At 52.7% G+C, this 24865-nt stretch overlaps 9 protein-coding genes across 9 annotated transcripts; 3 read left to right on the plus strand and 6 right to left on the minus strand.

Moving 5' to 3' along the window:
- Positions 1 to 144: 144 nt before the first annotated feature.
- Positions 145 to 1371, minus strand: BDR25DRAFT_301249 (uncharacterized protein). The gene has a single exon (XM_033689535.1). The coding sequence runs from the start codon at positions 1007 to 1009 to the stop codon at positions 239 to 241; it is 771 nt and encodes a 256-aa protein (XP_033551383.1). The 5' UTR covers positions 1010 to 1371; the 3' UTR covers positions 145 to 238.
- An 842-nt stretch (positions 1372 to 2213) lies between these two features.
- Positions 2214 to 3558, minus strand: BDR25DRAFT_322773 (14-3-3 protein; the record flags this gene model as incomplete). The annotated part of the gene is made up of 6 exons (XM_033692058.1): positions 2214 to 2576; positions 2640 to 2727; positions 2799 to 3073; positions 3235 to 3254; positions 3317 to 3359; positions 3547 to 3558. 6 exons carry the CDS (start codon positions 3556 to 3558, stop codon positions 2214 to 2216), a joined length of 801 nt encoding a protein of 266 aa, XP_033551384.1.
- Positions 3559 to 4752: 1194 nt separating this feature from the next.
- Positions 4753 to 5695, minus strand: BDR25DRAFT_279875 (DUF1640-domain-containing protein; the record flags this gene model as incomplete). Its single annotated transcript, XM_033687781.1, has 3 exons — positions 5299 to 5695; positions 4874 to 5245; positions 4753 to 4812 (listed from the first exon to the last, which is right to left on the minus strand). The coding sequence occupies exons 1-3, from the start codon at positions 5685 to 5687 to the stop codon at positions 4755 to 4757; spliced, it is 819 nt and encodes a 272-aa protein (XP_033551385.1). The 5' UTR covers positions 5688 to 5695.
- Positions 5696 to 6261: 566 nt separating this feature from the next.
- BDR25DRAFT_254766 (Aso-1) lies at positions 6262 to 10497 on the minus strand. The gene is made up of 3 exons (XM_033686316.1): positions 7718 to 10497; positions 7059 to 7665; positions 6262 to 7006 (listed from the first exon to the last, which is right to left on the minus strand). Exons 1-3 carry the CDS (start codon positions 10216 to 10218, stop codon positions 6467 to 6469), a joined length of 3648 nt encoding a protein of 1215 aa, XP_033551386.1. The 5' UTR covers positions 10219 to 10497; the 3' UTR covers positions 6262 to 6466.
- A 1955-nt stretch (positions 10498 to 12452) lies between these two features.
- BDR25DRAFT_214405 (uncharacterized protein) lies at positions 12453 to 13275 on the plus strand (the record flags this gene model as incomplete). Its single annotated transcript, XM_033684793.1, has 2 exons — positions 12453 to 12675; positions 12740 to 13275. The coding sequence occupies 2 exons, from the start codon at positions 12453 to 12455 to the stop codon at positions 13273 to 13275; spliced, it is 759 nt and encodes a 252-aa protein (XP_033551387.1).
- Positions 13276 to 15434: 2159 nt separating this feature from the next.
- Positions 15435 to 17638, plus strand: BDR25DRAFT_331979 (fumarate reductase/succinate dehydrogenase flavo protein domain-containing protein; the record flags this gene model as incomplete). The annotated part of the gene is made up of 2 exons (XM_033692698.1): positions 15435 to 15857; positions 15969 to 17638. Exons 1-2 carry the CDS (start codon positions 15818 to 15820, stop codon positions 17636 to 17638), a joined length of 1710 nt encoding a protein of 569 aa, XP_033551388.1. The 5' UTR covers positions 15435 to 15817.
- Positions 17639 to 17730: 92 nt separating this feature from the next.
- On the plus strand, positions 17731 to 18440 carry BDR25DRAFT_351080 (uncharacterized protein; the record flags this gene model as incomplete). Its single annotated transcript, XM_033694809.1, has 4 exons — positions 17731 to 17760; positions 17794 to 18017; positions 18066 to 18113; positions 18146 to 18440. The coding sequence occupies 4 exons, from the start codon at positions 17731 to 17733 to the stop codon at positions 18438 to 18440; spliced, it is 597 nt and encodes a 198-aa protein (XP_033551389.1).
- Positions 18441 to 18532: 92 nt separating this feature from the next.
- On the minus strand, positions 18533 to 19972 carry BDR25DRAFT_311021 (ornithine decarboxylase; the record flags this gene model as incomplete). The annotated part of the gene is made up of 3 exons (XM_033691203.1): positions 18533 to 18636; positions 18691 to 19644; positions 19699 to 19972. The coding sequence occupies 3 exons, from the start codon at positions 19970 to 19972 to the stop codon at positions 18533 to 18535; spliced, it is 1332 nt and encodes a 443-aa protein (XP_033551390.1).
- Positions 19973 to 20943: 971 nt separating this feature from the next.
- BDR25DRAFT_301255 (uncharacterized protein) lies at positions 20944 to 24593 on the minus strand. Its single transcript, XM_033689536.1, has 2 exons — positions 24381 to 24593; positions 20944 to 24319 (listed from the first exon to the last, which is right to left on the minus strand). Exon 2 carries the CDS (start codon positions 24237 to 24239, stop codon positions 21195 to 21197), a length of 3045 nt encoding a protein of 1014 aa, XP_033551391.1. The 5' UTR covers positions 24240 to 24319; positions 24381 to 24593; the 3' UTR covers positions 20944 to 21194.
- Between the last annotated feature and the right edge of the window lie 272 nt (positions 24594 to 24865).

The following is a 24865-nucleotide window of genomic DNA, read 5'->3' on the forward strand; positions in this document are numbered from 1 at the left end:
AGAGGTATTACACGTGGCGATGCTGACTTGGCCTGGGGTGTCGTCTGAAGCACCTGTGGGTATATTCGCGTCCATCTGCATGGTTGCTATTATAGACCGCTCAGACCCGACTTCCTCTCCATGGCTCTATACTAGAAGACCCATCGTGCCTCGACCTAGTGCGTATATCCTTGCCCATCCCATTCCCCCCAATCCGATCTAATTTCAAGTATTTGAACCTATATCCGAAGGCACTATCTCAACCCCGCTCCTCCTCCGCCTCTTCCACAACATCAAACCCCACCCGCACCCAAAGACTACATCCCTCACAACCGACGAGGATCTCCTTCTCGCCTTGCGATAGTGCATCTTCGAGCTCGATCTCTGAAAAGCGAAATCCGGGCTCTGCACCACAGCGGCAAGAGCGCGTATACTGTGTAGTTGCAAGGGTTTCGGTTTCAGAAGTATTCGACGGGTTTAGGGCTGAGATTCCAGATTCGGATGTAGATGGAGTGGAGGTCTGCGTAGACGTTGATGTTGAAGCCACAGCATCCCCCTCCCCAGCCTCAAAATCCGCCAAATCTAAAACCTCCAATCCCAACACAAAATCCTCCCTCGTCTCACACCCACCTGCCATTCCCGCAATCACGCCCACACTCGTTCGCCCAAACACCTCCTCCAACCCCTTCTCCCCATCCCCATACCTCCTCACACCATCTTCATACCTCTCCGCTAACCACTTATCATACCTCTCTTTCTCTCGCCCATCTCCTAGAACAGCATACGCTTCTTTCACATCATCGACCGTGCATATATCTACTTCTCTACCTCCCCTGTCTCCATTCTGGCGCTGCCGCTGTTGTTTCTTCAAGCGACTATTGTCTGGATGTGCGAGGAAAAGCGCGCGTTTATACGCGACGCGGATTTGGACGGATGACGGGGTGGTGGTAGAGGAGCGCCACGTTGGCGACGGGAGGGAGAGGACATGATAGTAGTTTTTTGTGTAGGTGATGGCGGTGGAGGCCGACATGTTGATGCCAAGCTAAGCGGGATAGATTGTAGAGGCGTATTTGTGGGGAGGGGTGCATGAGAGGTGGACTGTGTGGAAGCGAAGCTCCAGATTATATCGATCTCGGGCTTTGAAGAATAATGCAGGCTTAGCCGTCTTCAATATCAACTCCTTCTCCCTCACTCCTAACCCCAAGAATTCACCTCGGTGTACTCCGATATTGCAGAGGGCCGCTGTTCTCCACGCTCACTCAAGCTCCCAAGCTCGTCTTTCACGTCAATGCATGTGTCTGAAAGGTAGAATAACGGAATGCATCATACTGAACAAGCTATCAACGGCTCACCAAATGCAAAAAATGCTACCTCACACAGCTCGAACCTGAATGTGTGTGGTCAAAGCGTGGGGTCGGCTGGTTGGTCAGATTTCGCTTCTGTGGCAGGCGGGGCATTTCCACTCGTGGAAGACCCGGCCATGACCACGACATGTGAAATTGTCTCACCCTAAAAGAGACTACAGCAGTATAGGTAATGTTAGTTTATCAAACCAAGCACCTCACACATTAAATATCACGCACACTTCTCACACAAATCCCTGAAATGGAAAAAGGTTTCTCAAGCCTATTCTAAGTATTCGTTGCAGAGACACATCCCTTTTCTCGCACTGCAGGCATCTCCTAGCCTGGAGCATCAATAACCGGCCGCTCCATATGGCAAAGATAGCCCGCAACCAATGCCCTGCTTGCTCCAAAACAAAGAATATAGCCATGAAGAAAAACCCACACATCCATCATTCCATGTCCGCCAGAAAAGGGGGGTTGTTGTGATTCGTTGATATGGTAAGAAAAGGAAAACATTTGGAAAATCGGGATGGGGGGATCGCATTGGGATAGAGGAGGAAACAGCCACATAAACGCCCAACACTCTTACACAAGACAGCCCGTACTCGGTCCTGAGAGAGAGATGGCGGACGTGCCAGTGATATCGAGCGGAACACACGTCTACAACGGGGTAGGTGCTGGGGGGAGATGTGGAGGTGATGAGGGGAATTGGAAAATCAAACATCAGTCGTGGGAATAGACCGAACCGCTCGCTGCAAACTACCAATTTTCGAAAGAGACACACAACTCCATGGGACGTTTACTGCCAGGACAGCCTCCCGGCTTCTATTCGTGAATAGATGTCGATGGCTGTGACCGAAACACATGGTCGAGAGACGAGAGATATGTCTAGGCAGCAGCGGGAGCCGGCGGTTGCTCCTCGGTTGGCTCGGCGGGCTTCTCTTCTACCGGCTTCTGTTCCTCCTTGGGGGCAGCGGCCTCGGGCGCAGGCTCGGCCTCAGCACCATCCGATGACGTCCAGAGGGTCAGGTTGTCGCGGAGCAACTGCATGATGAGGGTGCTGTCCCGGTACGACTCCTCGGACAGAGAGTCAAGCTCGGCGATGGCGTCGTCAAACGCCTGCTTGGCGAGGTGGCACGCACGATCGGGCGAGTTGAGGATCTCGTAGTAGAAGACGGAGAAGTTCAGCGCAAGACCAAGGCGGATCGGGTGGGTGGGAGTGAGCTCGGTCTGAGCGACATCGGTGGCAGTCTGGCAGGCGAGTTAGTTGATATTGCTTGTGGAGGGAGGACGCTGTAAGCGATTGCGTCATACCTTGTACGCCTCATGTGCGGCAGTCGCAGCAATCTTGCGCTTCTCGCCAGACGCGAACTCGGCGAGATAGCGGTGGTAGTCGCCCTTCCTGTGGTGCGCACTCAGGTTAGCTCCTCGCTGGGCCGACCGCGCAAGGCTGAGACGCCGGGGCACACATACATCTTGTGGTAGAAGACCTTGGACTCGCCCGATTCGGCCTTAGGGATGAGCGACTCATCGAGGACGTTGAGCACGTCCTGGCAGACCTTCTCGAGTTCTGTCTCGATCTTCTGGCGGTATTCGCGGATGGTGCCCACGTGCTTCTCAGAGCCCTTGGACTCCTCCTTCTGCTCGATCGACGAGATGATACGCCATGAAGCGCGTCGCGTGCCTACGACGTTCTTGTAGGCGACCGACAGAAGATTGCGCTCGTCGACAGTCAATTCACCACCAATCTGTGCACTTGTTATTCTGGGATGCCCCACCAGGGCCTAGTCCGCACCGCCGCCGGTTGGCGTGACCAGACGGATTGGGGTATGACGAACCTTGGCAACTTCCTGGACGATTGTGAGCTCATAAGCCGGAAATTACTGCGCACGGCGGGGGTTAGACTAACCTTCATGTACGTAACCATCTCTGCGAGGACACTCAGTTAGCATGCGCGCGGCAGGCAGGTGGGACGGACCGCGGGCACTCACCATCGTAACGCTCAGCCTGTTCGCAAAGCCGGGCCAGGAAAGTCTTGCTGTGAGAGTGTCAATGGAGCTACCGTCTTGCAGAGCAGCCCGGGGAAGCCGTACCTCTCGCGCTAGAAGTCGCAGTGTAGTTAGCCATCTGTTAACGTTTATCGGGCCACAGTGCAGCGCCAGAGGGGCATTCCGCCGGCCAGCAGAGGGCGGGGATGCGGCGCGGATAAAGAGAGACGTACCTCGTTCGCCATGCTGACTGAGTGGGTGGGTGATTGTGATTGTTTGGAGTCTGTAGTGGAGTGCGTGGGGAAGAGAGGCTGGTGGATTGTGGGTGTTGTGGTGTTGAGGTGGGAGAGTCGGCGGTGGAAGATGCAGTGTTTTGGGTGCCTGCGCTTTTTGACGAGCGAGCCTTTCACCTGCGCAGAGGGACCCGCGATTGATCCGCCCCGACGCCAGCACACCACACCACAGCTTCACTGTGACTCTCCTACGCCGCTGCAGCTGTCTTCGCAGCCGCTACACCAGGCAGGGCAGCCAATTTTCATTCACTTTCACGCACAGCAGCGCCCTGCGAGGCTGGGCTTGGCAATAGAGGGGACCACTGGCTGAATAAAGCCCTGCACGTGAGCAGAGGTCCTCTCTTTCGCAACAGGTTCGTCTCTCGTGCAGCTCGCTCAGTTCTTTGCTTCATTCGCTGTCTTCTTTTCCTGCTCCGTCACCTTCCATAGCAGTCTGTCACACCAGTCACGCCCCCCCAGAGCGAGGCCGCCAGCAAAAGATGGCTGCTGAACCATGTCGACAATGGGGCCATGATGGCCAATCAGGACACGCTGGAAAGAGCTAGAAAACCTGGAACATGTCCACCAGATTTCGCCCTCTTCATGCTCTTGATTCGTGCCACTTCCGCAAGAACAAGTCCTTTGTTTAATCGTGTTTCAGGCCGGTAGCAAGCCCCAAACATCACGAGCCATTGTCTCAGACCATCCTGCTGCAGAACTCTGTTCTCATGCTGCCAGCTGCAGTCCGCTAAGCAATGCTGACGGCGATTGCATCATTGGAGCGCCGTATCCCTCAATATCAAAGTGCCTGTGCTATTTGCCTAAGTGTTAAGGCTGCTGACGTATCGGCTAGTAGCCCACTATTCTTCGATACTTAACCACGGGCGCAATGTGCATGCTGTCAAATCTGGCTTATCGTGCACGCGACGCACTGCATGATAGACTTCTGCGTTAGACGGCTGTTGAGCTTCCACTTCATGGCTGTGCGGATGCTGTGGCACCGGCACATTATGCGCGGCGCGGATGGAGCAGGGATGCAGTCATAGGTCTCTCCATCGGTGGTATCCTACATTTGGAGCGATCCAGTTTTGCCCGTCTACGTGGCCCAGATGTATGTCCATCAAAGTCTATACCATGTGTTCTAGAAAAGATTGGTAGCGCGATATGCTTCACATCAGCAAACGCCAAACACCCAACATAAGAGCCGCAGTTCCCGTGCAAACGCCCCTGGAAAGAATTTAGCAACGCCTGTTTGCAGCAACACAAGCCGTCGGAGGTGGGGGCGTACATCAGCCACTGGAGTGTTGAGAACTTGACTGCCTCAAGCCTCTCCCGCAGTTGCGCCGTCTCCTGCTCGATGCGTGTCTCTGTCTCCTTGATCTTCAGCTCCTGCACATTGGCCTCCTCTCGTATGCGACCCTTCTCAAGATTGAGGTCCAATCGAACCGACGCCTGTGTCCGCTGTATCTCGTCCCGTAGCCGCGAGTTCAACTTGGCCAGCTCGTTTGTCAATCGCTCATGGGATGCACGGGTAAGGGAGGACTCCGTCGAGTCCGCAGTCATGAGTTCGGAGCGCAACTTCGCAAAGTCGACTTTCTGGGTGTATGCCGCCTTTTCCTGGTCTTCACGGAGAACCATGGTTCGGGTAAGGTTCTGTATGCTGGATGCTGGTCAGGCGGGAAGGACGGTGGATCCGAGGGACAAGCAACAAACCTCTCCTCAATTACGTCGCTGAGAACTCTCATCACAGCCTCCCCTTGTTCTTCTGTAAATCCCTCATCTTTCAATCGCTGCACACACTTGAGCGTATCGAAATGGTGGTCTCGCGCCGGAGCAGCGGTAGCAGTGAAGCTCCGTCGAAATTCGAAAACCGGCAGGCCTAGCGAAGATAGAATTTGCAATCGTGGACACCTATGCAATATAATAAACGGAACGGTTTTCGTGGTAAAGGTAGATTGCGCGCGCGTGAATTGTTGAGTTGCCGGAGGCGGGGCTCGACGCCGATTAGCCTCCAAGAGGCTTCTAACACCGGTTGGGTGGAGGACCCGCCGACTCCAGGTGAGTCTTGGAAGAAGGAATCGTGGAATCGCAGGAGTCTGCATTGCAGGAGTCGCCATTGTGCCGTGGTAGAGGCCGAGTTCGCTCGTTGAGCGCGGGACGGAATAAAGATATCCTTGTTATGTAAGCTTGACCCAGGTTGGAAAAGGCACCCAACGCGACTTCGTGGCTCCAAGTCGGATCGATCCAGAAGAAGCTGATATCCCAAGCTATATATACCCATTCTCAGAATACAGATGGCCTAAAACTAGAGCTCGTTCTATTGTTATATCTGATTGCGTAGCTTGGAGGCACAGAGATTTAGCGAGGATTTTCTGGAAATTGCCAAGACTACAGCAGCCTCGCATTGAGCTCGGACCAGTGTTACATAAGTGTGGCGGTGCCACGTGGCTGTACCGCTACCACAAGGTCAGATAGTGGTGGAATTAAAACAGGAAGTCTTCTCGAACTTAGTGGAGCTTCTATCTAATCTTTCAGCTTGGAAAAGCAGAATTGAAATGCTGCCAGGCGGTGCCTGATGCGGGGCTTCGAAGGCGGCAAACCTTTACTTCAACATCAAACAGGCGCATCTAAACATGCGCAAATGCCCGCAAGCTAAAGATCGAAGAATTCATGGATAGTTTCATAGTTGGCTACTCATCATATCTATCATCTTGCTCCAAGAAGCCGCAAAACTGCAGGAAACGCGCCAAGCCACCAAAAGAGGTCACACAATTGCCAAACCAAACCATTGTCTCTGCTTGCTATGCATGCTCGCCTCAAAAAATCACATCAGAAGGGGCAAGAGGGAATATGACAAGAATAAGTAGAGCACATGGCATGTTTACCGGCCGTACTCCAAGCTCGGCACTATGACGGGTCCGTACTTCATTGGCGCGCTGTACGGTCCTTCATTCTGCACCATGAAATCCATCGCAAGACTCAGTTTACCGCTACCGTGGCCTGGCACTGCTTGTCCGAACGTGCCATTGACAATCTCGGGGTCGTAGATGACGCATGCAACGTAGTTGCGCCGCCCCATGAGCCGCTTATACTCGCGAGCTGTGCCATTGACGTCTTGCGTGAAAATCTCCATCATGTCTTCCTTGGTGTCGGACGGGGTGTGCGTGCTGCGGTGGCCGTTAGCAGGCACGTAGAGTGCGCGATTGTTGTGTAGCAGACGGAGCACGTAGTTGCTCGGGGGTGCGTTGACCACAGACGAAGAGATGATTTGGTACATCGTCTTATGATCTTGTGGTTTCGACGGATCATGGACAAGGCCAGCACCACAGCAGTCGACACCACCGGAGAAGAAAGTCATGCGCAATGACTTGTTGTGTGCAATACCTTGAAGAGTGCGGATAAGATATGTGCGCTCGAGGTCCTATCGCTATATGAGCAAGTAAATGAGTCAGGGGTTGTACATTGTAGCATACCTTCGAATCGTGTGTCCACTGGTCCCTGAGCTCGTCGAGCATATCTATCTCTCCAAACGGGCTCAGAACACTACTCATGAGTCCGGATTTGCCAATGGCTTTCTTAACCGAGTTGAAGCCGTCGCCAACCATACTCTTGGCCCCGACGACACCAGCAACTGAACTCGTCACCTTCCCAACCACGTTAAAGGTGCCTGTGAGCGCCTTTTTGCTCGTTGCCATTGTATTAGCTAGGTGCTCAATTGACTCCAGCCGGGGATAAATGACAGGCACAGGAACCATCCAGATGCAATGTTGCACGCTCGGAGGGAGCGTAGCAACCTTCGGGAAGATACCTTGGTATGTTGGACCTGCCATAACTTGGTGAGGATTCCGCTCGGAGCGGCAATCCGGCCCGACTACCACGACGCAAGGGCCAAGGTACTTGATAAAATGCCAGCCGGTTCCTGTGATGGTGAAGAGATCGACATCATTGCTGACATTACGAAGAATTTCCAATGTCGTGTGGTGCTGAAACAAGAGGAACATCTCGATTCCTATCCTCCCAATGTTCTTAAACATGTTAGAGAACTGCATGTACTCCGGATATGAGCCAAAGCCATCGAAACTATCACAAAATCAGCTGGAATGCACACAAGAGGGTAATGAAAGGGACACACATGTCATGGTCATCTAGTGCCAAGATATGTGGAATCTGCGCAAAGGCTTCCCTCAGATGAGGCTGATCAAAATGGCTCGTGTAATAATGGAAGTATGCGTGGCATACTTCCTCTTCGTGCTTAGCAGTCCAAGGCGCATTTTTCCGATTCTCCTTGCCGCTAGTCGCTGTCCACTGCTTGAGGAGAGGGATTTCTTTCCACAATCGATCCGCATAGATTTGTCCGCCCAAACCGAGCTGTACGTGGAAACCGCCACACTCAGCATTCTTCTGAAGGATGTCCTTCCACATAAAACCAATACCGCCAAGCTTTGCCCTCTCGTTGGCGTTGACGTTTAGAGCGAAGTCATTGCCTGAATGCGCAATAAAGCGCCAGCTTGGCTCATGGCGTCCGGCGACTAAGAATTCGAAACGTGTACATCCCAAATGCGAGGTAATGGCATAGGTCCATTTCGCAGCATGATCTTCCTCCATCTTTAGCTCAACATCGTACCTGTAGAAGATCCATGTCTGGTGGCTGTAGATTGGATTTGCTTTGAGCTGCCTCGGGTTTGGAGATAGGTCAACACTCTGGTGGATGTGGATGGTTGGAGGATGCGGAGTGTTCGTAATGAGAAGAATAGACCCAAGCCACAAACCTCGCTCGATGTCCATGTTTGTGTACCTCAGATACGGACCGAAGTATACGCTGTTTGTCGGAGCAATTTTATACATATCTACCCCTGCTGCTGGAGGTGGTCCTGTGAAGCCAGCTGCAGTTGGCGTCGCGAGTGGTGCCATGCCCATCATATCCCCCGGATATGCCGCAGTTTGCGCTGGAAATCCTGGCGAAGCAAGAGGAGTCTTCCCAAAACCTGGAGAACTCAGTGGATTAGCAAATGAATTTGTAGGGGACATTGGCTCATTCAGATTCAAGGGAGTGGGGCCCTTCGGAAATTCCCATTGCGTAGATTGTGTTGGGAGGTGGATATAGTAGTATTGACCTGAATTTGGATCAAGATGCGCGATCCATCCCTCGGGTAGCGGTGGAGGAGATGCAGGCCCTGGTCCAGGGCCCGGTGCTGGGCTTGGCGTGGTTGCATGTTGCGCTTGTGGGACTTGATTTGCCTGCGGAGTTGGTGCAACAACTCCTGCTTGTGGTGATGGGGCTGTTTGATGCTGGCGCGGATCGTTGGCGAATGCAGGATGTGCCTGCATGTTAGGATCGCTCATCACGCTAGCCTGGGGTGCTGGTGAAGATATGCTCTGATTCCGCTTCTCGTTCGGGTAGCCTTGCGCAGTTGTTGCTCCTGCGCCAACTGCCGGGTGGGAGATGCTCGAGTATGCTGGTGGTGGTTCCTCATTTACATTCATACGGCTCATATCCTGGGTAAGAGGGTGTTCTGGGGCCGCGTTGGCGTTGGTAGCGGGTGGAGGTGCGGCAGTGGATGCCGATGCTTGCGGTGGACTGTTCTGAACCTGATTCATGCCTTGATATACTGTGGGGGGACCATGCGGCTGACTTCCAGGTTGCTCGGTTGGAGTCCAAGGCCTCCTCGGCGGTTGCTGCTGAGGTGGCGGTGAGGAAACACTCGGTTTAGGCTGGCTGTTTGCATACACTTGGCTCCTCTGCGCGGCAGCTGCGTTCTGAGCGGTCTGTGCCTGCAAATTCGTGAGGGTCGATGCGCCGGCGATTCCTGCCGCGGCAAAGCGAGCCTCAATGCCGCCACTGGGAGGGGGGATGATTGGTGTCTCCGGGGGAGGGGGGGATCCTCTCTGGGCTCGTGTGGTTGACGTCGAAGCTGTCGAGCTCAGTCGGTTCACGCCTCGAGGATTGGGGATCATCAGTGCGGGATCGGTGGCTTTTGGCGTGGGAGGAGGCCAGTACTGCTGGTGGTACTCGGGAAACGGGTTTCCGTCGGTGCTGCCCTCTCGTTTCGGGGCCCTCTGAAATAGTCCCTCCTTATCTGGCGTCTCTGGTCCTGGGGATTCTGGGAGAGGCTTGGGCGCAGTACCTCGACGCTCAGCTAGCTTGGATGGCTGTACTGAGCCGTCTGCAGCTCTGCCAGGACCGTATCCATAGCCCGAAACTGTTGGTCTGTTCGGATCGTTTGCCTCGAAGTGGGCGCGGGTGGAACTTGGAGAAGGCGCCGCGGCGCTCGACCTCCTCCTCCTTCCTTCTCCTTCTGGCGGGGTCGCATTCTTCCCAGCCCGTTCCCTCTCACTCAGGGGGGTATATCGCGCCTGGCCCGGCGGAGCCTGCTTCGATGGTCGGTCGTCTGGGTAGGGTAAAGGGGCAGTCGGGGGTGCTGTGGGCGGCGCAGGAAATGTTGGCATAGGTGGAGGGCGCGAGAAGGCTGCGGGTGGCTCTTTAGAGCTACCCGCAGAGTCGGTCCTCGGTGGAGGGCTCTTGCCTTCATGCTTCTGGATCCGCAGAGGCCCGACGGTGGGAGTGTCTGGTGCAGTCTCGGAAGGCCGCAGGAAGAGCTCCTCCTCTGGCCGTCCTTGACGACGACCGTCCATGGCCGTAGTCGCTTATGTAGGCAGTGGTTGTGAGATGTTGGATCTTCCGCGCGATGACAAGCGTCGACTTATTTTGGGAAACGGGTGCAGGTGAAGGTGCAAGCAGCGGGAGCGACGTCGGTAAAATGGTGGGCTGCTCGCGGGGTAGGTCGATATGACGCGGCTGACAGCAGGAGTAGGTGACAGCTTTTAAGAACAGGCTGATGCAGGCTCTTGGGGGGGGTACTTCGCGGAGACTCGCCCGCAGCTTAAGGAAATTGGAAGTGAGGTTGCGCGAGGGCTTCTGCTCCAGATCTCGGCCTCCACCGAGGCGAAGCTTGCTTACTTACGTAGTCCTTATGCCCATCTCGCTCCTGCCAGACGTCCAGTATTGGGCTGCGGGTCTGCAGTGAGAGACCACCCTTGTCCTCGACGCGCCCGAGTCTATGCCGTCGTCTGATTGGCTCGTGGCGCCCAGATACGCGCGCTCCTGGCCCAATTCATGGCCTCCATCACACTTGGCGGCGCCCGGCGGCATCCTTCAGGAAAGCCAGAGCTTGACTGGAAGGTTCCTGAGTATGTTCATCGAAAGACTCCAGCAGAAGCGCTCAGGCCAGTCCCCGGTTGGTTGCAGCGATTTATCTCATCCAAATCGTCGGTGCAAGGGCGTCCCGGCACGGACAATCAGTTGCCCCTGTCGGTGGTCCAAACGTCTGTCTTGCTTCGAAATGTCTAGCACTCTTTTCTCCTCGCTACACTTGTTACTACACAAATTTTGAGCAAATTCTCCTTGAAAGATGCGTCAGGGTGCATCATTCCCCCCAACCCTGTGTCGGGGCTTCCCCGCTGTAGGGTGGGCGCCTCTTCCGCTCGTTCCCCCTCCCTCCGTATTGGAGCAAAGAACATGCGCAGGGCTGAAGAGCTTGGAGGGTCGTGTTCCAGGCATGCACACTACGAGCTTCAGTCTCGTTTTAGCAGCGCTGTTCGCTTCGTCGTTCCACAGGGGGTAAAGCATGAAGCCACGGGTGCGGCTGAGCGACAGCCTCGGGGAGAGTCCCAGACTGTCAACCTTCTTTCAACCCCTCCCCCGTTCCACCGTCAATCTGACTGCTCCTCTTCGCCAGTCACTCTCTTTCTTATAATACCATTTCTAATAACCCGTTCTGGATCAACTACTGACTGCTCGCGCGACGGCACTGTATCACCATAGAAGACGTACACCAGCCTGAACACGGAAATAGAAGTCTCAACCTTGAAACATGCCTATCCTCCAGCAACAAGCTCCATCAGTGAGCTCATTCGAACCGAGTTCGCCTGCTCCTCCACCATATACAGCGACGGCCCAACCCCAACAGCTTCCAACCCCCACCCCCCCGCCAAACCTCTCTCAAAATACTTTCCAACAGGCTCCCCCACAGCAACAGAATGCACATCCTCAAATGCAACAATCAACCATGGGCCCTCCTCAGCAGCAATTCCCACCAGCCCAGCAACCTCAATATATCCAGTCAGCTCAGGGGCCTACAATGCAACAACCAATGCAAAATATGACCCCGCAGCAGCCCCAGTACCCTCCAAACATGACCCCACAGCAGCAACAGCAAATCCAGGGTATAGTCCAAAGCTTGCCTCCTGAGAAACTCCAGATGTATCAGCAACAAGCACAGCAGATGATGGCCCCGCAACAATTCCAGCAGCCACAACAGCAACAGATGATGCCGCAACAGCCAATGATGCCGCAACCGATCATGCCGCAACAACAACAACCTCAGAAGCCGCATTACACAACCACTGCTCCGACTGGATTGTTTGGAGCCCCCAAGCATCAAACGGGAGGTGCTGGAGCTGTCGGTGGGCCGCAGGACGAGAAGAAAACGGGAGGTGTGCAGCGATTCTTTGGTGACACGCTGTTTGGCCGGATTGGGAGAGCTGGAGTTGCAACTGTAACTACGACATTGAAGATGCCAGCAAGTTTATCACCGTGGGGAGATAACAATCCTGTCACGCTGCCCAATGTCCGATATAGGGACGCTGTTCTCTTCACCACATTCGCATTTGTAGGAGCGCCATTAGTGGAAGGCCTCGATGGTGTTGTCACGGACGCTTTTGGAGCAGACAGCTTCATCTCGGAAATTGTGTCCTCCGGAGCTGGGGCCATTGTTGGCAGCACCGTGCTCAAGTATGGTGTCTTCCAAATTGTCGAGCAGGCGATCGACAAAGGCATTATTGAGCACATGCTTCCTGAAGAAGAAAAGATGCTTCAAACTACAAATGTCAAGAGCCTGCAAGTTGGTATCAAGCACAAACTCATGGGCGTAGATGCAGACTTACGATTCGAGGGAATCTATCCAACCAGGGCCTCGCAAGACTGCGAGAAGGGTTGGTTTTGTCCATATCTGTTTGCTAGTGCAAGAACGCCTTCAGTTCCTCGAGCCAACGACTTCTCCATTTGCCAGTTCTTCGGTCCCTTCCTCGCTGGTAAGTATCATCCCTCTACTGGCCAAGTTTTGATTCAAAGTTGAGTAACCCACAATATCTACAGGGGATTACGCTCTAGCCCACAAGCTCCTCTCCGAAAGCGTCCACAACCTCGCCCTGTGTGACGCCAACCCACAAACTGATATCGGCACCAACCGCATGGTGATCCTCTTTACCGGCATCTCCCCCTTCCGTGCAAACATGTGGTCGACCTCTCGCCGCCCCGGGTGCGGCACCATCATCTTCCACCTCCTCGACGGCTGTCCCGCGCTCATAATTCCTGTGACCAATAAAGCCCCCATTTGCGCCTGGTCCCCGTGGACTCTCTCCCAAATGCGCGCTTCACAGTACGCCATGAATCCGCAAGGTCCCGGGACTGGCGGGTACAGTGCTGAGTGGCACCATGAGCAGATTTGCGAGTGGTTAGATACGATTATTAGTGTCCCGCATATCAATCCAGCGATTCGGGAGAAGTATGTAGATGTTCTTGGGAGAAGCGTGTCTTTGGTGATTAATGGCGCATTGGCGCTTGAGAAGTGTAAGCCGTTGTTGGGGAAACTGGATGCGGAGCGCGCCGGTATTGTTATGTTTAGGTATTGATGGTTATGTAGATGGACAGTGGGCATTTGAGAGGCCCTAAGAAGAGAGTAATAGGGGTTTGGTCGTGGTTTTAGAGCTTGTGTACATGATACCCACGAGAATAGCTGTGCCGAGGGTGGCGTTGTTTCGGTTCATGTCCTTTTCTTCTCTTGCTTGTAATGGCAAATAGAGACTCAGTCTAATGTCTCTGGATGGCTTCAATACGGTAATTTAGTGTTGCGCTTCACATTCACGTCCATGTAATGCAGGCCGCGATTTCGAGCGCAAGACGATTCTCTGCCCTTAGTCTTCCTGGAGATGGGGCTCTATGGATATTACCATCTCTTCTCTCGCTATCAGGTTTCTCTAATAGAAGATCAAGCTGGCCAAAGCCATGATGTGGAGGTGGAGTGCCAGGGTTCTGGCGGTTGTTTTGTTTTGCAGGAGGCTGCTCTGCTTGTGAGATAGCTGTACTTGATGCTTTCCAGGTGTCCCTTTTGTTTCCACATTAGCTATGACCCTCCTGATTGTGAACCAAGGATTTTCGGGGTACAGTGTCAGGTTGGAAGGGTAGGTTCGTGGCTCTGTCTACGGCAGGGGACTCTGTTGACAAGATGAACGTATGCACAGTCCTTCAGGTGGTGGATCTGTTCCTTAACTGCTATGTCTTGCTTGGTAGAGGGCCTGCGAGGCTCGAGCAGTGGCTTCGGGTTAAGCAGGACCTGTCTAGCTCTTGCTTGCTAGGAAGAGGCTCCTCCTGATAGAAGAGCGCATGTCATATTTCAGATGCTAGACATGTTCCTTAACTATTATGTCTTACTTGATAGAGAGTCTACGAGGCTCAAGCCGTAGCTTCAGAGTAATAGCAGTAGATTTCTACCTCCAGCTGCAAAAAACTGCTTCTAAAAATTGTAGCATTTGGAAAACCCACGAGTCCTTTAAGCCCCCTCTCACCACTTCCTCTGACAGAGCACAGAGTCCTTCCACTTGAGCTTAGCAAACTAGCAAGCTCCTGTGTGGCAGCATCCTATTCATATGCCACAGCACATCCTCGACTAGATGTTTATCCTCTCCCGCTGTGCAGCCTCACTCACGCCTATGAATGTTTCCATCCCCATTTTCCATGCGAAGAGATATTATGATAGTATTCTAAAATAAAATTGCTCAAGTAGGTAGCATTATTCCTGCATTTAGACATCTTTAGGGCTGTCTTACAAGTGTATAAATGTATGGTGTTTAAATATACGAAGACAGCATCTTGCATTTGCCTTCTACCTCTACGAGGTCAGAAGCCAAGCTAGATAGATAGCATTCGAAGTGTTAAGAAGTCCTTAGCATTCATGAAGATACTTTAGAGATGTAGTAGTCAGAATGTCCCCTTGTCTACTCTCCATTTAGTATGGCTGAGGGCTCGACCAAATGCGGTCAATGTTTAGCTTAATAAGGACCTCTGCTTGCTAGTTAATTCTAAGACAGGATCCCGTATCCTTCTTTTACAATCCACTACGCTGAACAGTGAATGCAGAAGAAAGGCTATGGGCTCCAAGAAGCCAAGAGAAGTCGTGGTGGTGTTATGGAGCTGAGATAATGGGAAATCCCTCCTCGTCACTTACATACAAGACATTTGAGCTGTTTAGAGGTGTAATAGAGTGCAACAGGAACTGTTTTTATGCATCTTCAGGTCTTAATAGTGCTTGACATTCTTCAACCCTAGCTATTAGGGTGTGAAGATTAACTAACAGGAGGGCATATTGAAGCTTCAAGTAGTCCGGAGTCCCTTGGGGGAAGTACTAGGATAGAAACAGTTGAATCGACTACATTCATCTCTGCTATAATAAACGCTGAGGGTATTCGATGCTGTACAGGAAGAAGCAGAGCTGTTGTGTGCCCATTCACGCTTGCCGAACCCTCGGGGAGACAGGATAGCCGTTGTCTGGCTCTCGGGGAAGTCAGAAGGTCCACTGCTATCGTAGCGGCTATTACAAATGATAACAGAGTAAATTGGAGGAGCGGAATCCCATGAAAAGGATGAAGCTGCTCAAAGGGGCCGCAATTCAGTTAGGACGTCGCCCGAAGCTTGACTTTGGTTAAGCTCGGACCAAGTGCTCTCTCCCGCCCTGAGATCCGTCACTAACATCAGTCCACCTCTCAGCTGCCAGCTACGAAGACAATGAACGAATCATCACGGAAAGTCACTTGACAGCGCTAGTATTATCTCTCAACCATGTGCAGAAAAACATCTCTTCCCAATAAGCCGGAGCCTTGTTACTTAGCCTAGATGCGAGTCTCCGCGCTTTTGCAATTGCAGGATATCGACATCCGACCACCCTCGAATCCGCTAATCGACAGACTAACTCCGCAGCTATGCTTCGCTTGCTCGCCTGGAACAGACAACCTGGTGAAAATCTGGGGAAAGCTGGAAAATGGATATCCAAGTCGCTCGTTCTTTAAGATGCTTGACCGCTCCCCGGACTGGCCTTTCCTTTCCATCCCCACGCCCGAGAGCCTTGGATTACGGCCATGACAATTGACATATCTATAATTCATAACCAGGAACCCAAACATGGCCCAACTGCTACGTAAACGACTCGCCCGAATATCCGGTATCCTAACGGCCACCATTGGAACAGCCTTTCTCGCAAGAATCGCCTACCAGAAATCCAAGCACCGATTAACCCTCCCATCTGAATACCCCTCGCTTTCCATATCAGCAGATGGCGTCGTCAAAACCGACGTCCTGATTGTCGGCTCTGGAGGTTCAGCCCTGACAGCAGCCCTACGCGTCAGGTCCGCCGGCCTGTCCGCCCTCGTCGTCGAAAAGAGCGCAAAAGTCGGTGGAACGACAACCTATTCTGGGGGAGGCCATTGGATCCCAAACACGCACCTCCATGAAGGCGCCAACGACAGCCCCGAGGAAGCTCTGGAGTACATGGAAGCCATTATTGGAGACGCGGGTCCTGCATCATCTCGAGAGCGGAAACTCGCATTCCTTCAAAATGGGCCGAAAATGGTCAAGTTCTTAGAGGATGAGGGATTTCGATGGCGAAAAACGGTCGGGTATCCAGATTACTTCCCTGAACAGCGCGGTGGGAAGATTGGAGGGAGGGGTGTCGAGCCGGCAATGTTCGACCTCAATGTTCTGGGTCCTTGGAAGGATAGGTTGAATTTTAACCCCACGAGGCCCCCATTCCCGGTGTATACGTATGAATTGTCCAAATTAGTACGTGCGAAGAGTTCTTGGGATGGAATGTTCATGGCCATTAGGGTGTTCGGACTGCGGCAATATCCACAGATACTGCTCGGGAACTCTCCTTGTACTTTGGGGGTATCCATGGTCGGGCAGCTGTTGTACTTAAATATCGAAAAGGGCGTCTCTATTTGGACCGAATCTCCGATGACCGATCTTGTCGTTAAAGACGGGCAGGTGACCGGCGCAATCGTTGAAAAAGTCGGTAAAAAAATCACAATTGAGGCTTCACGAGGCGTCATCCTCGCAGCAGGCGGCTTTGCAAAGAACACTGAGATGCGCAAGAAATACCAGGCATCGCCCATCACGTCAGACTGGACCTCCGTCATCCCAACCGACCAAGGCGATGCCATTTCGGCGGCCCTCAAAATTGGCGCAGCAACTGCGCTCATGGATGCTGCGTGGTGGGGCGCTGCAATGGTGGATCCAAAGTCTGGACAAGCGTTCTGGTGCCTATACGACCGTGTGTTACCGCATTCGATTATCGTGGATCAGACGGCTGAGCGCTTTACCAACGAGTCGCAGAATTACAATTCCATTGGGCATGCGCTATGGAAACGAAATGAAGTCAGCCCTGCGATTCCGTCTTTTCTCATCTTGGACTCGAATCATAGAGATAGATATGTGCTTGCTGGACGCCTCATGCCTGGGCATACCCCCCAGGAGGTCCTTGATTCAGGGTTCGTCACCAAGGCGGAAACTATACAAGAATTAGCCGAGAAGTTGGATCTAAGTGCCTCAGTTTTGGGCGAAACTGTGAAACGCTTCAACGGGTTCGTTTCATCGGGTGTAGACAAGGATTTCCACCGCGGCGAAAGCGCGTATGACTCCTTCATGGGAGATCCTTCATATTCCCCAAACCGAAATTTAGGAGCTATCGAGAGAGGACCTTTCTATGCGGTGAAATTATGGCCTGGTGATTTGGGCACGAAAGGTGGTATCCTGACGGACGAATACGCACGCGCACTGAAGGAGGATTCTGACGGTGGACGACAGGTCATCCAAGGACTGTATGCGGTGGGAAACTCGTCGGCAAGCGTGATGGGAAGAACATATGCTGGGCCAGGAGCGACACTGGGGCCGGCCTTGACGTTTGCGTATATAGCTGCGAACCATATTATCAAACATGATGACTGAGGCGCCGGCTAGAGGCTTACAATGTAAAGCGTATCCTTCTTGATCTTTTTAACCCTTTGGCTCCTCCCCTAGCCCCCCGATGCTGACAAGAAATGTTGACATGTCAAATCCATTCTGATCATGTATCCTGATACTTTCCAAGGACTTGTAGATAGCGAGGACTTTGGCAATTATGGAGAGATTTCGACAAAGTTGCGTGCGGTGTTTGGGAGAACGTTGAGGTCGTCGCATGTCCTTGTGCTGCCGAAGATACCTTTCTGAAGTTGGAGCTTGTCGAGTTTGTCGACATTCTCTTTCTCAACAAAGTTCTCACCAACCACCGCGATCTTCCTCCGCTTGGCCTTCAGGACGCTCGTCGAGGTATCAACAATTTATCCTAGTTCACAAGTGTATTTATAACATGTAGGCTTTGGTGGTGCAACGGAAGTGTGTTGTTGTTTGTTGTATATATGATGGAGCCTCTAGGGCACCCATGGTACATAGAGAGGTACAGGCACTAGTAGATAGTGGCTTGGCCTGGTTACATGCCATTTGGTATTTTAAGCGCAAACTCCAAGTTTCCTTCAGAATCTTAGAATGGGGAAAGCCATGCCAAGAGCTTAGTCATTATTATTCGAGATTCCTTGAATGTGTAATATGCCATGCTTCCGGAGACACACCTCTAATATATCGAAAGCAGACTCATAAATTAAATTACCATCTATCTGTCAAAACTTTTGCACTAATGCAGATTGAGAACTCGGCTCTATCTATCTCAACGCTAGCCACCCATCTCCATCATGAACGCACCATCCACACATGAGAAGATAACCACCTCTACTTCTATCCGTCTACAGATTGCTGGAGAGAGAGAGAGAGACGCAACACTTGGGTTAAAAGTGCATCTTCACTAGACTAGAGTCCTAAAAGCGCGCTGGCTCCAGGCTCGCTGCAGACGTACAGGACGTCATGACTATTGGTAAAGCCGTTGAAGCGGGTAGCGGAGCATTTGGTGTACGCTGAAACAATTGTTAGCTTTCGTACTATGTGGCGTTGGGGAGTTTGTAACATACCACCCATATCCTCGAAATATAGCCAATCACCCACGTCAACAACCTCAGAGAAGGCACAGGAGGAAGAGATGACATCAATACCATCGCAGGTTGGACCCCAGATGGAATACTCTGTCATAGACGGAGTGTCGTACCCAGAGCGTCTAACATCGTACGAAAATCTAGCGCCGGCCTTCAGGATGCGTGGAATGGGGTTCTGGTGATCGAAAATGATGCTAGAGAAGTTTCCATAGACTCCGTCGTTTAGATAAAGCATGTAGGAAGTTGTGCCCAGAGTAGCATCAGCTACAGTACGACGAGCGATAACATGGCATGCAATGGTGAATGCGGTAGAGACGTAATATCGGCCAGGCTCACCAATGACGCGGACGTGGGGTGGGAAGTATAGATCAAGCGCGCTAGAGAGAACGGCAGCCATGGCCTCGAATGTTTCGCCACAGAATCCACCACCAACGTCCAAGGTATGCATGTTAAAACCAAGAGCAGCGGCTTGGTCGAAGACGAAACGGGCATCTTGAACGGCCTTGAGGAACGCCTTAGGATCAGAAGCACCAGAACCCACGTGGAAAGCGACGCCGACGACATTGAGTTCTAATTTCTTGGCAAGTTCCAAAAGCTCCACGGTAGACTCCAGGGCAGCACCGAATTTCTGACTGAGACGGCATAGACTCGCAGAGTCATCGGTCAGGATCCGCAAGTACAGCTCAGCATCCGGAAAGAGCTGCTTCGTCTTGTACAGCTCGTCGGCATTATCGAACGTCATCTGCTTGACGCCATTCTGCGCTGCATAACGAACATATGACTTGGTCTTGCACGGCTGAGCGTAGATGATACGGGAGGGATCCACGCCCATCTTCAGGACCTGCTCGATCTCGGCTTTGGAAGCGCAGTCAAATCCGGTCCCGAGCTCGGACAGAAGACGAAGGACCTGAGGGTCGGGGTTGCATTTGACCGCTGTCACATGTCAATGACTCTCCATGTCCCAATTGCTTGCACGAGTGCACTCACCATAATGCGGCGTGACACGCATCAAATGCTTCTTCCAGCGGAGATGCTGGCGGTAGACCTCGCCCAGATCGACTACGAAGAAGGCATCTTCATCGCCAACCCCGCATGTGTCTTGGTCAATGGCATCAACACGGCTCTTCAGAGCCTCCCCAATCAATTGTTTTGCGTTTTTAACGCCATGATCGACGATGTATCCGAGTGTACTATCGGCAGACTTTAAAGCCTCGTATGACAAGTGGTATTCCTCGGTAATGAGAAAGTCAGATCGTGCCATTCCCTGGTTGATAGTGCCCAGGTTGGATGGATGTATGGATCGTAGGTCTTCACCAGTCGACGAAGGTGCTAGGGAGGCCTGAAGAGCTCGTATCCGAGACTTAGGTGCAGGCGAGGTCTCCTCGACTCTTCCTCGGGGAGAGGAAGAACCACAGAGAACGTCCTATGCGGCAGCTGGGGGGGTGTAGTGTCGAGCGGTTGGTTTGGGTTAGGGGCAAACGGCGCACGGTCGAGACGAATCGAAGACGACTTCAGCACAAGGAGGGGGGAGGTTGTTGAGGATGTGTGGGCAGGGCCGAACAGAAACAACTTGGAGGTCGAAGAGAATCAAGGCCAAGGCCGTGCTGTTGGGAGGTGCCTTTGCAACGACCAAAGGCTGCCGTGAAAGGGAATTGAGGGGCGAGAAGGGGCAACCGCAGACACCTTATGTAGAGGGTGATGGTAGCAGCAGAGAGGAGGGTTGTGGTGTTGACGGAGGTGAGGGAGCGGATCTTAATTTTCGCTCAGATGTGTGGTGCAAAATCGCCGCTTCTTGAAATGGCGCATGGATGCACGTATTAAGTAATAAAAGAGCCTGCTATAGCCGCTAGCGCCACCAGCCCCTGGCCTTTTGACGCTCGAACAGGCCCTGACATCACCGCCAGCCACCACATGGCTTCCCGTACAGCAAGCCATCTCTTAAGCCGCTCATCCATCAGCCTCAGCCCAAACAGTGCTCACCACTCAGCTCTGCCGACAGCCTCAGTGCTGAAGATGACCTCGCAGCATTCGGACATATTAGTCCCCCGACGCACCCCACGCAACGCCAGGAACGCGAACTATATATTGTTCGAGAAAGTGCAGGCATAGCAACTGCAGCTTCGCCTAAAATTATCTCAAATCACCGAGATAGAGGGACGCAAGAAGCCAGGCTGTGCCACAGCTGCTGCAGTGTTCACTAGTCACTCGTGCATCCCGTGTGGCAAGTGTACGTGTATCATGTTGCAGTCGTTGCTGTATTCGTATGCCGAGCTATCATCGCCGTCGTGTCCTGCGTGAATCAAAATGGGAAGTCGTGATAGAATGCCAGATTCCCCATCCCATGTAAGCGTGGACCAATGCCGATGACCAATGATGTGAAAGAGAGAATGCTATATTCCATGCAAAGATGCCCCACTAAATGAAAGAAAATCGCGTCATGCAGTGTAGTGTGCAGATGGGACTACCTAATCGGCACCTCCAACTTAAACCCTCTGCAAGAAAACAGGAACGTCTGACAAATCCACGCCAAACTGATTACTGAAGTGCATGCTCTTTCTGCTTGCGGCACTATGGAGCTGTCTTGTCCCTGCACTGCCACCGATGCCGAATCCACGCTCGTATCCATACTCGAGGCCGCCGCGATATCGATCGTAAACAGCATCTTCAGGGGGTTGGCTCGAAGCCCTTTGATCCTGTGTCGGAGGCATAGGCTGAGAGGTTGGCACATGCTGGCGCACCCCTTCCCCGATGGAATTTCGGCGCTGACTCCAGAAGCGCGTGTGGGGCTCCCAGTCCGGCTTCCCGCTTGTGTGGGAGGGATGGTGTATGTTGCCGTACTGGTCGAACCTATCAACCAACTGAGACACGATGGGCCCTCGCCCTGTAGAGCGAGCACGAATGCTAGGACCCGATCTCGTATCAGCCATGGTTAGACCTTGATCTATTTCCACTGATGGATTAGAAATGTGCTCGGCTTCAGTCACTCCAAAAGAGGGCACTGGTGGGATATCCGAATAGACACTATGCGGGCGTCGACGAGAGGCGGTAGCTTCCCCTGCTTCCAGGTTTAAATCGTGATAACTCTTCGGCCGCTGTAGCATCTCAGCTCGTAACAGAGCACGATCCTTGCTTCGGATGCGAGCTACTTCGGTAGCTGTTCTGGCATCCATGCTTGCCATTGACTTCGCTCGTGGCAGTGTATTTCCCAGTTGATGTGGATGAGTTGGGGAGGCCATAATCTTTTGGGGGATATTACCCATCGCAGCGTCGTAAGGTGACCGACCAAGTGTGCTTGCAACTGTGCCAAGATCAACAACGCTTAGTGCAGTATTATCAATATCTTGCGCTGACTCTGGTGTCTTCTCTGCCCCAGACTTATGCCGGAAGAACGAGAAACTCCGCCTAATCCCATGCGGAGGAGGGGTCGGTGAGCGTTCAGTCTGGGATCGGGTATGACGCCTGGAACGAGATACTGGAGACGCTGAGGGAGATGGGAACTCAATTTTGATTGGCAGGGAAGAGTCAACGGGAGACTCGCAAGACTGTATGTGCTCTATGGACACGTATGTTTGCGTCAAATACTCCATGCCTGGGGATTCAGAGAGTCTGCGTGTAAATTTGGCTTTGACATCAACGGGAATATTGGGAATAGAGCCTTCCGTGACCTGCTGACACGACTGGACGACTGGCAGGTTCTGAGACGATGGCCGTCGTTTCTGCAACCTCCTTTGCGCTGACATTCCGCTATCCGTCGTGAACTGCGACGCAATTGATGTTACCGTCACGGGTGAGATAGGGGGTGGCGAATGGGTGTGAACCATTGAGGTTCGGGAGAAACGCAGGTGAGAGGGTCTACCCACTACATTTTCGTCGGTTGGAATTGGTGGCAGTGGTTTCTTTGAAATGGGAAGCGCCAACATTTGCTCGAATGTGTAGAGGCTGACCGAGTCGTCGCTATCGGAACCATGCCCACTTTTCTGAAAGTCAGCTACCACCGAACCCTGCTTGGAAGTTTTAGGAACGGTACCCTCTTGCATAGCTTTAGCTGCACGTTGCACCACTCGAAAGCTTCCTCCGGATGAATAGCCGGAATCGGCCTTCTGGGGAGTAGGCCGCCCGTTCTTCTGGTGGGAGACTGCAGCGGTGTGCGAGGATTCTAGTGTAGACTTAGATTCCTGAGATGCCTGGGGGTGGTTGCTGAAGATGCTCCCATCAAGAATGCGGAGAGCATCTTCCCGAAATGATATAGCATCATCGTCCAAGAAACCTTCATCTTGATGTTCCGAAGAGAAACGCTTCCGGTTTACAAATGGACTGTCGGGAAGTTCAGCCATGTAATCCTGGGCAAGCGTGTCGGCACTTTTGTTGATGACTTGGAGGCGTAGTTTCGTAGGCTCCACTTCAGTGATACCATAAAAATAAGGGCTCTCGGTTTCCAACTTCAAAGGGCTATCGCATCTCCATGTAGACTTGGTCTTGAATGAGCGGTCTTTCGTGAATAATTCACGGTGTAAAGGAGGCGTGACAGGGAGGGCCGAGGATTTGCTTCTGGTATGCGTTCGATTACGTGGAGCCACCCGCTTGACCGGGCTGGAGGAACCCTCAGAAGCCGTGAAGTAATCCTCCTCCAGAGAACCTACTAGGTCGCCTTTCTCGCGTGGGAGCTTCCTTGCGCTTGGGGCCGGGGAAGGAACGCCGTTGGTTACAACGAGGGAACCGAGTTGGAGGGCTCCAAGGTGGGAGTATTCCATTTCCCCAGGAGTCTTTGCTCGAGGTGTCGGCGATTCCCGTCCATCTTCAGCCAGATCTAATGCGGCAAGTCGAGTTAGAGGCGATGTGCCCATCAATCCAAGATGCCATTTCTGTGTTTGGCGCTCGACTTGAGGGGTCTGCCATGAATTCCAAGGTTTGCGTGTCCCATCAGTAGGTGAGCCTCGAGTTGCAAGTCCTGGGGTCGCTGTCAACGAGCGGCGCCTGGTCAGGGATGATGATGACCGTTTAATGGCTGAGGCCCTTCGGTCTAAGCTCTGACGGGGAGCGGGAGATGGCGACGGTGCAGAAGGCTGTAGAGCTTGGTGGAGAGCTGCCAGATCGTCGGGGGTCGCGTTCTTCCGGACTTCCTGCAAAATCTTGATCGCCGTTTCGAGATCCACACTTTGCGTGTTCGACACTAAAGATAACATCGAGTCGGGTAAGCTCCCAAGCTTCGTGTCCGATGCACGCCCACTCTTGATTTGCGAAGCTCTCGAGTTGGACCTGGAAAGGTTCGACAATCGCGCTTGTAAACGTGTAGCCAGTTCACCAATCCCAACATCCGCGTCTGAAGCGAAGCTAGAGCTAAACTCTGTCTCAATTGGGGAGCACAATTGTGACTTGAGCGCTTGCCTCTCCCTTGCACTCAAGTCTGCATATTTCGAGGACACCGATACTGGGGAATCGATCTTAGGGGTTCCAAAAGGCGAATTCGTGTTTGTCTTCGGTTTCGAGAGCCTGTTGTGGTGGTGGCTGGCACTCTGGGTATTTCCCATGGCGTCGGCGGTTGCGGGGCAGGATCCAAGAACGGCTGGGGACTAGGTGTTGGTCAAAGAAAAGACATCTGTGGCAAAGACTAGGCCAAAGGACATTTAGTTAGAGAGGGCACGAGAAGGGGAGATATATAATGGACTCACTGTATACGGTTCTTGAGGAAGGTGTCCCAAATGATGGGGGCTGGAAGCTCAAGGCTAGAGGCAGCTTGTTGATGAAGCTACAAGGCACGAACACATGGCTAGATGTAAAGAAAAGAAAAGACAAGTAGTCTCTTCTTCTTTGCGGCACTTTAGTAGTAAAATGGTGTGGGAAAGGCCGGTTGCAGTAGCAGACGTATGATTACGACTCCGCAGCTGGAAAGGTGGAGAGGAGACCGCAAGTGCATCCAGGTAAACAACAAAACTTGGAAGAGACTCGACAAGTGAAACCCCAGCCATGCACGGCCGAACCGCATCGAGGATTGCGACAATCCTGCCAATCAGCGGTCAATCTTGGAGGAGATCCAAGGCCAATCAAGCTGGCGCCACTGCGGGCATTCGTGGCCCGGGCCTGATCCATGGGAGGATCCGGCCGAATCGAGCAGGGCGATGGTTGATCTAAGGCATGCAACGCAGCGTCTTCTGCC

Source organism: Lindgomyces ingoldianus (genome assembly GCF_010093535.1).
Source record: "Lindgomyces ingoldianus strain ATCC 200398 unplaced genomic scaffold BDR25scaffold_6, whole genome shotgun sequence".
Taxonomy (NCBI): domain Eukaryota; kingdom Fungi; phylum Ascomycota; class Dothideomycetes; order Pleosporales; family Lindgomycetaceae; genus Lindgomyces; species Lindgomyces ingoldianus.